The 14,079-nt window shown below is 30.6% G+C and overlaps 1 protein-coding gene across 1 annotated transcript; it reads right to left on the reverse strand.

Moving 5' to 3' along the window:
- Positions 1-2,913: 2,913 nt before the first annotated feature.
- On the reverse strand, positions 2,914-13,854 carry LOC143072096 (uncharacterized). Its single transcript, XM_076246889.1, has 9 exons — positions 13,664-13,854; positions 10,968-11,177; positions 10,278-10,445; positions 8,511-8,585; positions 7,428-7,637; positions 6,649-6,816; positions 5,955-6,005; positions 4,953-5,100; positions 2,914-3,278 (listed from the first exon to the last, which is right to left on the reverse strand). The coding sequence occupies exons 1-9, from the start codon at positions 13,719-13,721 to the stop codon at positions 3,056-3,058; spliced, it is 1,311 nt and encodes a 436-aa protein (XP_076103004.1). The 5' UTR covers positions 13,722-13,854; the 3' UTR covers positions 2,914-3,055.
- Positions 13,855-14,079: the final 225 nt, after the last annotated feature.

Consider the following 14,079-nt stretch of genomic DNA (forward strand, 5'->3'; position numbering starts at 1 on the left):
AGTGAAAGAATATCATCTGCACAGCGGTAACTGGAGTAAGGGAATAATCTAGCTCTTTTTCAGTCTGCTTATGATGCTCAGCCTTATATGAATAAATTAAAAGCCCAGGTCAACACATATCCAGAAATATCACTCTTGTTTTAAGGATACTTATGAAAGTTAGATATCCAATGCAGTGAAAGTACATCCAGTTCTTCTTCTTAGCTTGACATTACACAGAAATATGGAAAAGACATATGGTAATCCAACATTTCCTCCTTGGTAAGTTTTGTGGCTGTATTGAATCACCTGCAGCGCTTTCTTCCAATATAGAATAAGAACCCCCCCCCCTTTACAATGTTAGTTTGGTTGAAATGACTACCTAATGAATTTGTTTCCAGAAAATTTGGATAGTTTGGTAGGGGAACGAAAACACTTGGTTCGTAATGTTAAGGGTGCAAATTAAAACAGAATGTTTTTGTTAATATTTTATTGAATTATGGGGATCATTACCAAATTAAATAGGAATGCTACGCGTACATTTAAACACTACAGTAATTTACTTAGACATGGCTGTTTGATTTTTAATGTGTACGGCTTGATATTTTGATTTGAATGTGCACTGATTGTACAAATTGATATTAGAATCATAATGTTTTGTAAGTTCTTATTGTCTTTAAACATGTTTTTAGTAAGTACTTTATATCTTTTGTAGTATATTTTGTTACAATTTTCTGTATTCATCTGATGAATAAGGCCTTTTATTTCTTACTTTTATAGTTTGTTCTTATATTGTTTTGTTAAACAGTGTCCATGAATAACGGGAGGGTTGTGTACATTATATGTTTACAACATATCAATTTAGTGTAACTTTCTTTACTACACTTATTTAACAAAATAATGAAAAGAGTTTTCTGATTAACACAACGACCTTGCCTACGTTTTACTTAAATGTGGAATTCCACAAATTATCATGAAATCATTTACATTAAAATATCGAGTATTACAAGAAACTGTTTTATAACATCTAATTCGGGATTCTGACAATGTACACTATAAACTGGACACAATTATGCACTTAAAAATATTGACACGATTAAGGGTTTGAGAAAAATTATAAATCAGAGTCCAGTGCCATTCCGAAACATTTGAGCAAACAATGACATAGACAATAAACACTTAGAAGGACCCTTTTTAAAAACAAAGCTCTGACAATGAAATATGATATATACGTTGATATGAGATAAAGAAACACAATTCAAAGAATGCATTTTTTTTTTTAATTTAATTGATGAAAAAATTTAATCAATATCAGTTTAAATATAACAATGAATATTAAGAAAAAAAAAAGAGTGAAAACAAAATATTCATAATATAAACATGGACGGAATGTATTCCGAGATTAAATATTATCTCACTAAACAAGCATGTTGTCGAAAATGACATAAATGTGTATTAACATGACGGAACATTATTACAATATCAGTTTAAAAAAAAAACAATAAATGATAACAAAAACAAATAAACATGTTTAACAATCTAAAATCTGGACGGTATATAGTCAGAGATATAATATTCTCACACTTAACGTTTAAAAAGCATGATGTCGAAAATGACAAAATCAACTGTCACAAAAAAAATCAATCGATGGTCAACAAAAATGATATGCCACAATTATATTACAAATGTTTACTACAATGTTGCGACAATGCCAAATGATATAATAAATATGTGTACAGATGTTGCAGCTGGAAAACTTTCTGTTGTAATCAAAATATGGTCATGGTATGATCACAGTCAATCTTATATCAGGTTCGTTATTGAATAAAGAGTATGTATTTTATATGTAAACAATTACATTGCTATTATTGTACAACATTTATTGCTGCAGCTTAAAAAACGTAAATAAATGCAAGAAAAATGTCATTTTTAGTAGTCCGTAGGAACTGTACAAGGACCACAAAATTTTTTTTTAAGCCTCGTATTTTTTTTTTACATACAACTTATTTATTTACATATGTATCTAAATGCATTAAATTAACAAATATATGAATATGACACAAAAGATTTAATAAAATAAAAAGAGCAATGTTATTTACAATGAATGTAAACGGGATATAATACAGATCATATACATTGTGGCACTCTGATAATTTTAATTGTTGCTATGTTGGTGTTTTACTCACTTTCAATGACAGCGACTATATCGATTTAGAACAAATCAATTAATATCAATAATAATACCTTTCATTTCGGTTAAAAATCTGAATAAAACTCGGTGTTAACAATTAAGTGTTTATTGAAGAAAAAAATTGTGTGCGAGATTTTATAGACATGGTATTTGGAAAAGAGTCGTATAGATAATTTAACCAATTACCAATCTGTTTTAATTTTTCTTTTTGTCTTAATATAACCACAAGACACTTTTCAGCAAAAAACTAATCAAACTAAGTGGAGGGATAAACAAGTTAAGTTATGTTTCTTGTTATGGTAAACATCATAAACAGAAAACAATATTGATTGACAAATCTGAGAGACGTAATAATATGTAAGCTCTATAAAAAAAATTGATGCAGTATTAATGACAATGAGACAACTCTTCACAAGAACCAAATGACTTACGAGTTAACAAATGTATCAACAATGAGCGAAGTTCATACCGCATAGTCAGCTATACAAGGCTCAAAATACAAATGTAAAACAATTCATTCGAGAAAACTAGCGGCCTGGTTTATATACAAAAGAAGGTACGGAAAACAAATATGTAACACAGCAAAAAACGACAACCACTGAACCACAGGTTCCAGATATTGAACGAGTATACACAGAATGTGGCGAAGTTAAACATGTTTGCGGGCGCCCAAACTCCTCTTACCATGGGTAGTATGTTCTAGTCTATAGTTATTGATTGCTTTTCACAAATTATTTTAAACATAAAACATGCATACCACTGTTCATTTCTGGAAAGACTCTAGAATATTTGTTTTACAGATAATTAAAAAATGGTATGTATGTGTGCTTTTCTTATGTATGACTCATCTCCATTTACAAAGATAAGTTTTAAATAGCCAACCAGTCAAATGTTATCCGTGTTTTTCACGGCAAATATGTCGGTAGCTGTAAGTTTCTTGTCTGGATTAAAATTTCCGATGCTAGTAACCGATGGTTCCCTGCTACGGTACGGAGGTGGACTATCAATGTGAGTCTTAGACTGGATATTTACAGATGAAGTTTTACGTTTATATAGAGGTGGACTGATTCCAGTTTTGTTGGTTTTTCCTGGTTGTGGTACATTATTGCTGAAAAACAACATTACACTAAATTATTGGGTTGCCTATTTATTTTTTAAAAGAATTAAGAAAAAAGTGATTGAAGGATAGCTTCAATTAACCTAAAGATTAAAGGGATAAAATTGAGCATACCAATTTACATGAAAAAAAGATATCAATCAAATTTCTTAATGGCATATATATTCAGTGTACAAGCTGTTTGCGTAAATTTTAAAACATAATGTCGCTTTTGTTTGCACATTGTACTTGCAAACTTTAACCAATCATAAAATAATGCAAACAAATTTGTTAACCCGAGTGTTGTATGCCAACCCGACAATGGCTATAAAAATAACACTAAATATATATGTATAGTGTATATATATATAAAACAAGTCAAAAAGGAACAACATCACAATAAAATAACTATAAAATGAACAAATATTAGATATTTCGGATAACAGATATCTTTCTTTGGTATATATATAGATAATTTAGCTGATCTGTAACAATAACATCTTCATGCCTTATATATCATGTACTGTAGTACGCCGCTAGATTAAAACTGACGAGGAAAGGTAACACACGGCCAGCGAAAAATCTTTTTTTGAGAGCCCAGGTGGTCGTGTGGTCTAGCGGGACGGCTGCAGGGCAGGCGATTTGGTGTCACGATTTCAGGGTTCGAATCCCGGCGAGGGAAAAACCAAAAATTTGCGAAAGCAAATTTATAGATCTAACATTGTTGGGTTGATGTTTAGACGAGTTGTATATACATTATGTACACAGCCATGTATCACCATCATTGATGGCGATCCGATGGATACATCTATTGTAGAGTTGTCATTGACTCAGACGTATATATATATAATTCACAGTATCGTTAAAGTGGTTTTGTGTGCATTTTCAAAATTTGATACTAAATATAGGCATGTATTATTTTTTGATGTTCAAATCTCGAAGATCGAATTTAATGACAAATCAAAGATTCACACAAAAACTCAAAGTAGACTACTCTAGAAACAAATTTGGACAAGCATCTGTAATAGATTTGAAGAGCTTCTAAAAGTCTGTACAATAAATTATTACATTATTCCCATGTATACTGTCAATTTTCAGATTGATCCACTGTGGTGAACTCAATACTGTTCGAACAATTCATTTGCAGTCTACAAAGATCAGTCTATTTAATATAATGCAGTAGTTGTCATTTACCTGCATACACAAACCTAATTTTAGATTTCTTGAAAAGGTAGTAAATAATACTAAAAAAGAGGGACGAAAGATACCAAAGGGACAGTCAAACTCATAAATCTAAAACAAACTGACAACGCCATGGCTAAAAATGAAAAAAAGACAAACAGAAAAACAATAGTACACATGACACAACATAGAAAACTAAAGAATAAACAACACGAACCCCACCAAAAACTAGGGGTGATCTCAGGTGTTCCGGAAGGGTAAGCAGATCCTGCTCCACATGTGGCACCCGTCGTGTTGCTTATGTGATTACAAATCCGGTAAATAGTCTAATTCGGTAGGTCACATTCATCAAATTTGTGCTAATCAGATAATGTGTTTTAAAAATAATGTTTGTAAATGTTAACTAACGGCTTAGACGACGTTGAGCTCAACTTAATGAAAATAGTTTACTTGACCCTAAACGTACTGTGAGTGTGCAAATTTCTTTGATAGGACACAACTTACCTATTTGTGATTTTCCGCCGACTTTTACGACAATATACTGCAAGTAACACGGACAACACTACAACGACTATGATGAATATGACACCCACAACGACAAGTATTTTAACATATTCTTTAGTTTCCTTTTCCAAAGTATATTCCGTATTCGCTGTAAATATATAAAAGAGTTACAATTAAGTTAAACATATTAAGTATATTATAATCAAGCTGAACATTTCACATAAATTCATTTTGATTATTAAACATATACATTAAAAAAAAATATAGCAAGACATACGATCCCATTAATATAGCACAAAATCATAAGAAAAAATAATTGTCCTATTGAATACGTCTTTTCGTCATAATAAGCCTTTTCCCTCTTCTATTAACATTAAAATGCAGCATAAATCGAAAAATGTTGTCTGCTCAGGTGAAGATAACAAAGATAAAGTTTTGTTTATGTAACCAATGAGAAACGTCAAATTACTGTTTCAGTTTTACAAACATGTTAATATACATATGTTTAAATAAATGAAAAAAAAACCGGTCAATTAAGACAACTACAATGTATACAATGATCGAACCTTAGGATTATTAATATGTACATTTAAATTACCGCAAGGTCTTTTACAGTTGGTAAAAATCATTTCGTGTAGTATATTACATCTAGTATTCTTAAACAAATAGGTAATAATACTTCATAGACGTATGTAAATCATATAAAGTTAAGATCGGAATAAGGTTTCTTGAATTCTTTTTTCTTTTGGTGTGTTGAAAAATTTGTTACTAACATGACGGAAGATACCAAAGTGATATTCAAATTCGTTAGTCGATAACAAATTGACATTGACATGTTAAAAAAGGGAAAGCCAGTCTATGGGCCACCGTATTAAAAATAAATAAATAAAGTAAGCAACCCAAACCATGCAAGAAAAAGATGATAATCAGGTAGTATTCTTTGATCCTGCTCCACTCGTGACACCTGTCATGTTAATTTTTTTTATCTTACATAAGGCTTACCATTTGGGGAAGGGGTATCATCTTCTTTTACTGCACATACATCTAAAGTACCTATTGTGAGAATAAGATATTGACTATGAAAGAAATATACAAGCGTTGTTTGGTTTGAATTGTATAACTGAAAATACTGTTCTAGTTAACTCAGATAAGATTGATATGATTCATTTTCCATATTCAAAATGTTGCATGATATCTATTATTCGAAACATTTACAGATACCTCTATTCAATGTAACATGGTTTTTTTTAAATATTGGTGTTGTTTGGTACACTTGTAAGGTGTATATCACAATTTATTCATTGTGTACAGGTATCGTTACTTGTAAGGACCCAGTGCCCTCGCACGATAGATATTTGACTAATATTTGGACCTTATATTTATGTAAATATGTGTATATATAAGTTCTAGATCTAGATCTAGGTTAACAAATCATTTCTTCCCTTATATTAATTTTATTGTTGCAATGGTTTACCTCAATTTTTAACGTATACGTAGTTAATATTTCAAGTTAAAAAATGAACATGTTCAATCAAAAAAAAGTTTTACATTATATTTTTTAGGCAGTTGCAATGAAACGTATTTCACGGAAGAGAAATTAACCTATACAATTCTAAAGAATCAATTTGAATGTTTTTACAGATTGACATTTTTATGGTTAATTCTTTCAATAAACCAAGTGAGTTAAAAAGCTTACCAAAGCAGTATCCGGAAGATGCTATTTTGCTATTCAGTAAATTATATACAAAAAAGTCTCCAGTGCATAGCTTTATGTCTACATTCCACGAATATAAGCATGTCTGTGTAAAGCTCTGCAGGCACACTGTTTGTTGTACCTGTTGTCCCGGGGTTGTTGGTAACTGTCCTACAAGATATTTTATTTCTTATATCTTATATGAGAAATAGTTAATATAATTGTATGCATCTTGAGGTTATCAGGCCTATTAATTGATTGTTTTTTCATCAGAAAGTTCGCCGGACTAAAATTAATATCTTAATGTTCTCAATTTTATGTAACAAATGACCCATGAGATGCTTATCAGTAAAGGTGAAATATCATTTTTTTTCATTCCATTTCTTTTATTATGAATTTCATTTAATTGTATTTTGGCTTACAGATTGAAACCATTGTGACTATTCGATTGATACCAATGATAGTTTTATTACATTATATAACAAAAGTATTGCTATTGCGTGTCGTTGTCAATATAGTTGAATTTGATGCGACTGTCATACAAGTGAGAGGGTTAGCTCGCTATAAAACCAGATTCAATCCACCATGCTCTAAATGAGAAAAAGCCTGTATCAAGTAAGGAATATGACAGTTGTTATCCATTCGTTTGATATGTATGAGCTTTTGATTTTGCCATTTGATTAGGACTTTCCGATTTTAATATTCCTCGGTTCTTATAGATAAACACACAATGAAAAATCGTTGCTGTGTAGTTTAAATATTAAAAAGAATCAAAATATTACCATTTAACCAAATTGGATACCATGTACCACAGTGAAATGGCTCTGGTGCTGATGTGGGCATTTTCTCACATGAACTTCTCTCTACTCGATACCACCCACTAGTGAGAAAGTCATCACTGATTGCCGTGTATTCTCCTAGGACCAATGTTCGTGTAGCCGCTCGTCTGTCCTGATAGTCTATCAGGCTATATTGGTCACATGGATCAAAACCTTAATAATATGTATTTGAAATAAGTATAATTTATGAAACAGATATACCGTAAATGTTGACACCATTAATTTGTTAAATTCGAATATGTCATAATGATAAAAAAAAAACCAGAACGTATTTTCTGAACAAAAAAGTAAAATAATTCAAATAGGTTTAAAAATGATAAATACAATGATTATTTCTTTAAATGTATCGATGTACAAATAATGTAATATACTTAAGATATAAACAAGAAGATGTGGTATGAGTGCCACTGAGACTAGTCTCCATCCAAGTCAAAATGAATAAAAAGTTAAGATGCATGTTATTCTATCTTACAGCCAGTTTTATTGAATTTTACAAATCGTTAATAGATTCATGATTTAGTAAATCAAGCTCCCAAAGCAAGGTTTTGAGCGTGTTAAATACATTGATATGGAAATATTAAAAAGAAGGTTCCTGGCAGTTAATGTCTGTATGTTTTTGTTATAAAAGGCTACTTATTTATTTAGAAAAGCATTTTCGATAAATAAATGACTACGGAAAGTTTAAGATGTAACATATCTATAATGAAGTAAATACAAATTAGCATATTGTAACAAATCAAAATGAACATATCAACGAAAAAACACCACAATAAAACATTTCAACAGCTTGATCGGCATACACTATATGTAAGTAAATTCTGTATATTTTTCTTCAGTTATATACAAACTTAAGTATTCTATCATAAAAAAATATGTTAATCCTACATTCGATGTATTATGTCACTAGTTTGACATTTTAGATCATTATGACTTTGATACGTACAAAAAACATCAAATTGTTTTAAAGTAAGGTTAAAAAAAACGAAATTCATTATTAGAATAAGGAATATAAATAAGATAATATACCGTTTATTGGATCGTCAGTATTTGTAGCTATTGATGTACTTGGTGTTTCAATTGTTGCTGTCACGGCTTCAGTACCTAAAAATAACATTGGAAAGATAATAGAGTAAGTAAACAAAATTGAAATACTTTTTTTTAACCCCGACCTCCCAACACAGTGCTAGTATGCGTATTTTAACAAATACACTTGTTTATCCCAACTTCGACGAACATAATAGATAGATATCTCTGACTAGTCTACTCTTAAAAGGAGGGTACTTACCTAACCTCCAAAGATACTACCGTTGACTACACATTTAATGTAATCGACTGTAAACTCATAACCAATTGTCCCAAAGTATAAAAGAGAAGAACCGTTTGATTTATAATGATACAACTATCTAACAAACAAAAAGGCATAGGCAAATACAAGCCAATGTGTGACCTTCATCAATAAGCAAAACCCATACAGTTCGTGAACGCTAATAAACGATTTGATAATTTCTGAATATCCTCACACATTGTGATTGTAATTGTGGTTGTGGTATACCAGAACATAACAGAAAAAACCTGTTTAAAACCAGCTGGAAAGAGGCTTAACTCATTCTATTCGTTTTATCTTAATAAATGTTTTTAACTAAACAATGACAACAGACACAAACTATTAATTACTCACAGGGCTAGTTAAAACCACAATGTCACGTGTATAGAGAATTACTTTCAAGACTGAAATTTCTGAAAGTATCCCAAACAGATTATAATAAAGATGTTATCATCATATATATTTGTTTTAAAAAGGATAGCTTAAGATTTTAAGTACAGTATTGAAGGGATACTAGCTACGAGAAGTACTAAAAATCTAAAATAGGATTTCAAGTTTTGTTCAATCATTAAAAAAAGTGAAATAGTGAAATGATAATTCGCTTTTAGCAGCAAGTATGGTTCAATTTTGACAATATAAGATAAGAAACATTGAAGATTAATTATTTACTTGATGGATCAAAATCAATACATATTCAACAAAGATAATATCTAATCATTGATAATATGTAGGGAATGTTCACATAAATAAAATGTATTATTCGTGAATTTAGGAGTTTTATAACTGACCACAATAAAAAAAAAGAATAAGACAACATCTTCTTTGTATATATGTAGGGTTTAACTATAATTTTAAGCTATTTGTTAAAACGCGTTCCTAACTCAGATTCTTCATGGTAGATTTAATTTACGTTTATTAAAATCAGAGACGTCACTATAGACATGGACATCATGGAGTAAATGGGAAATAAACACGATAATAAGGAATCAATGGAAAATCAACATTGCAAAAAGAATTAAAAAAACCCAAACAATTGAAACTATCAATCTATTTTGGTCATACATTTTGGTTTAAAGTGAAACTAGCGTTAAAATGAAATAATCATTCATCAGTGAGAGGAAAATTGTGTCTGTTCATTTAGTATTTATTAATAGTTAATAAAATAACGATTTAAAGTTCCTCGCATTACCTTTAAGTTTACAGTAAATCAAATACATGTATCTCTAGAAAAGCAAACTTTTCAGAATGTAACTCTCATCCTGTAGAACACATTATACAAATCATACAAAGGCATTGTTTAAAATTTTTTCTGCACTATCAACTGCACTATCAATGATTTAATTGCTTAATATTTGACGAAATTAACCAGTCTTATAATATGTTAATAGCAGATTATTATTCGTAAAGAATCGTCTACATAACTTGAGGAATACACAAAATGCTTTAAAATATACTTCTTACATACTTACCAAAGCAATAACCTGACGAAGTAGTTTCGGATCTGACCAGATTATATACCAAGTAGTCTCCTGAGCAGTATTTTATGTCAATGTTCCAAGTTAGGGAGCAGTTCTTTGTAAAGCCTTGAAGGCACACTTGCCCAACTATTTCTTCTCCAATAGTTGTTGGTAATGTTCCTTTGGTTAAATAAAACACTGATAATAAAAATCCTTTCACAATACTGTTTAATATTTTTCATTATCTTCCAATTATCAAACACTAATATATAGATGATTAATTGACAAAGCCATAAAAACAACCAAAAGACAAAATACAGATTGTGAAAAAGACCCCGTGAATAACCAGACGTGTTTTCAGTTCCCCCAGAATTGTATCAGGTACAGCTCCAGATGTTGCACTCATCGTTTAACTTACTTTCTTAAATATGCCTTTTATTAATCTCTATGGTTTTTACCGTATACCTTCAAAATCCAGCATATTTGAATACGCGCTTTGATAGTTACTTTGTTGTTTGTTTATTTTGTAATCTTGAATGTAGCCACTTACGGCAAAAAAAGATATGTAATCATTCACATGAATGCAACGCATCATATTTCAAGGAAACTCATGTTCACATACAAACATATGAAAAAAGGAGAGAGAGAGAGAGAGGCAAATAATTTAACCCAATTTTCAATATTAAGCAAAATATACTGTACCATTTAGCCAGATCGGATACCACGTTCCACAGCGTAAAGATCCTGGAGGCTCGGTTGGCATATTTTCTCCAGCTGCACTCTCAATACGATACCATCCACTCTCCAGAAAATCATCACTTATTGGATTTATACTGCCAATTTCCAATTGATTTTGTACTGCTCTTCGATCTACATATTTCATTGAGGTGTAGTTTGTACACGCATCAAATGCTATAAAATAAATCATAATACTTCTAATATCGGTCTGCATACTTTTTTTATACTAATATGTCTAAAAGAGGGACGAAAGATACCAAAGGGACAGTCAAACTCATAAATCGAAAATAAACTGACAACGCCATGGATAAAAATGAAAAGACAAACAAACAAACAATAGTACTCATGACACAACATACAAAACTAAAGAATAAACAACGCGAACCCCACTAAAAACTAGGAGTGATCTGAGGTGCTCCGGAAGGGTAAGCAAATCCTGCTCTAAATAATTTCAAACCATCATATACACGATGGAAGAAAACATATGTAAGTCTTACAAACATACTTTGAATATGAGTATGCTCACGAAATTAATAAATGTTATTTCCATTTAGAGCAAAGAACCTAATTTGAGACACAAGTACATTATTGCTGTAAATTTCATCAATCAATTATGATTTGATTGAATTATGTTTCCTGAAAAATAAATTGTAAATCCATTAAAATCAAATTTTGTCAAATCAATTTTCCTCCTTTGCTTCGTTCAGTCGTCGTCATGCAAATCCCCTTTCAGTCATAGAGTCACAATCGACTAAAATGAAATAATTATCATATTCATATGTTATACCACTATTGTATGTATCTACATATATCTAAAGACTGCAATAACATACCACTAGTGAGAATAGACACATGAAAATTATATCCGTCAACCAACTCTTGATTGATGAAGTTAATCGTATGTATTGAAGAAAAAAATCATAGGTATTAGCACAACTCGTACTCAATACGCGCGCTCCGTCTATAAGTGGTTACAGTGACTTTCAAAACAACAATATTTCAGTTGGACTTCCTCGGAACTCTGTTGTAGTAGTTTTAGTGTGATGCAGTTTGATTTATGAAATTAAATTTTAATGGAATATGACAAGACCATTAGAAGGACTACTCAGACAAAGTAAAACTAAGATCATGATATCTGTCCTAGGTTTGAAGTAGTTTACCTCTATAAATATAAATGAAATAATCAAAATATGAAGTGAACCGAACACACCAAATATCATGTCAATCAAAAGTCCATAATTGTGATGAAGAATCGTTTGGCTCTATCTTTAATGATTCAATCCTTAGTTTTGTGTAAAGATATCAAAGATGACATCCATTTGCAAGCCCATTAAATTGTCTTTTCATATAAAATTTTAGCTCAGGCTTTAACCATGTTTTCTATCTAGAAGTTTTTACATACTGCGATGTGTTTCACATTAGATTGAATATTAAATTCAGCTATTTGTATATTAAAATGATTTGATGTCAGCAGCTTAACTTGTAACTTTTCATATTGTAGGCATTTGCTCAAAATGAAGGATGTATTATTGCTGTTTGTGTATATCTCACCGTGTTTGATTTTTGGGATGCTGAATATAAGTGGTGGATCGATTCAGAATATTTTGTGGGCCTAAGCCGTTTCAAAATGAAGGAATTACCAGTGAATTTGTTTTCTATCTAGATCACAAGTTATTTCAAGCTACACATAAGCTACACATAACCATTGAATGGTCTTGAAGTTGGTTATGTTTTCCATTTATAGATTTTTATAACAATAATTTTTCTTCAAATCTGCATGTATTGCAACAATAAATTTTAAAATATAAATTTCCTCTGCATTAGCAGTTCCTAATTTTGAATTGTATATATTTTCGAATAGGAAGCAAGTCTGTAATTTGTGATGACAACACATTTATAGGTTGCATATGTTTTGAAAATTAGAGACTAGTCGTATAGGTGAACAAAAAAAAAACCCGCTTGGAAAGCCAGAATAATAACTGACATGGACTGCATATCGAGCCAGGTATCTTTACTGACAATTTACTGTAGTTCATGGTATCCCAATAGAAGTAATCATTGATATTTTTCATTTTGTTTTAGTAATTTGTTTCTTCAGAGAATTTTAATTGTTAGAAACATTTCTTAAATGTTTCTAACCAAGGCAAATGTGACCTTAATCCTATTTGGCTAAACTCTCAGAACATTTTAGTTTGCAATTCTATTCAACCTCGTTTTGAAATGGTCTCTGAATTGTTTTATTCGAGCGCCATTGATGGGATTTTATAAAACGCTTTCTATGGCTCTTTTTACGATTTATTGTTATGAAAAATGACCTCGATTTGTATAATCGTTGAACGAAGATACACAATAAACCCAATATACATGATTTAGTTTCAGACATGAAAATAACAATTATCATATCTGAAACTAAATTTACACATTACAGGATGGACTGTATTTAGATCTTCTTACACACTCTTTCGTATGGATTATCTTGCATGTAGTCTATTTAAAGCAAATACACTGTTCGTTGAAAAGAGGCATTGTTTGAATATGAAGTAAGTGTTCTCGTTTAATCAAAAATATAAAGCAGTAAAAACGAAAAAAATCTTTAATATCTATTACTCTATGCAACGTATTACTGATTTGATGAAAAATATTAAAAGAAAACTACTTACCAGCGTCAGAAAGAGATATCTGTAGAACTAAAATCACAACACATGTAGTATAAAACATTTTTGTATGTGCAATTATCGTCAATAAAACAGAAAATATGCCGTATTGAGCATATTGATTTTCAAAACTTGTCTGAAATCAATCATTGGATGGGTTTTCCAGTTTCAACGAAATACAGATCGATGGTATCTATTACTTCCTTGTTCGTTCATAATTACAAAGAACTTGATATTTAAATTAAACGCTACAATTTAAAACGTATAGAATGAAAGAACTATTGTTATTATGCTATGAATCATTGGTTGCAATAAAAACCCTTGCGTGTAAACTTTAAATAGGTTAATGTATTGAACGGGGTAAATAAGTCTACCTATATTGAGACGGTCGCAATGACATTGGTATGTACACATGAACAACA

This window comes from Mytilus galloprovincialis, chromosome 4 (assembly GCF_965363235.1).
Source record: "Mytilus galloprovincialis chromosome 4, xbMytGall1.hap1.1, whole genome shotgun sequence".
In the NCBI taxonomy this organism is placed as follows: domain Eukaryota; kingdom Metazoa; phylum Mollusca; class Bivalvia; order Mytilida; family Mytilidae; genus Mytilus; species Mytilus galloprovincialis.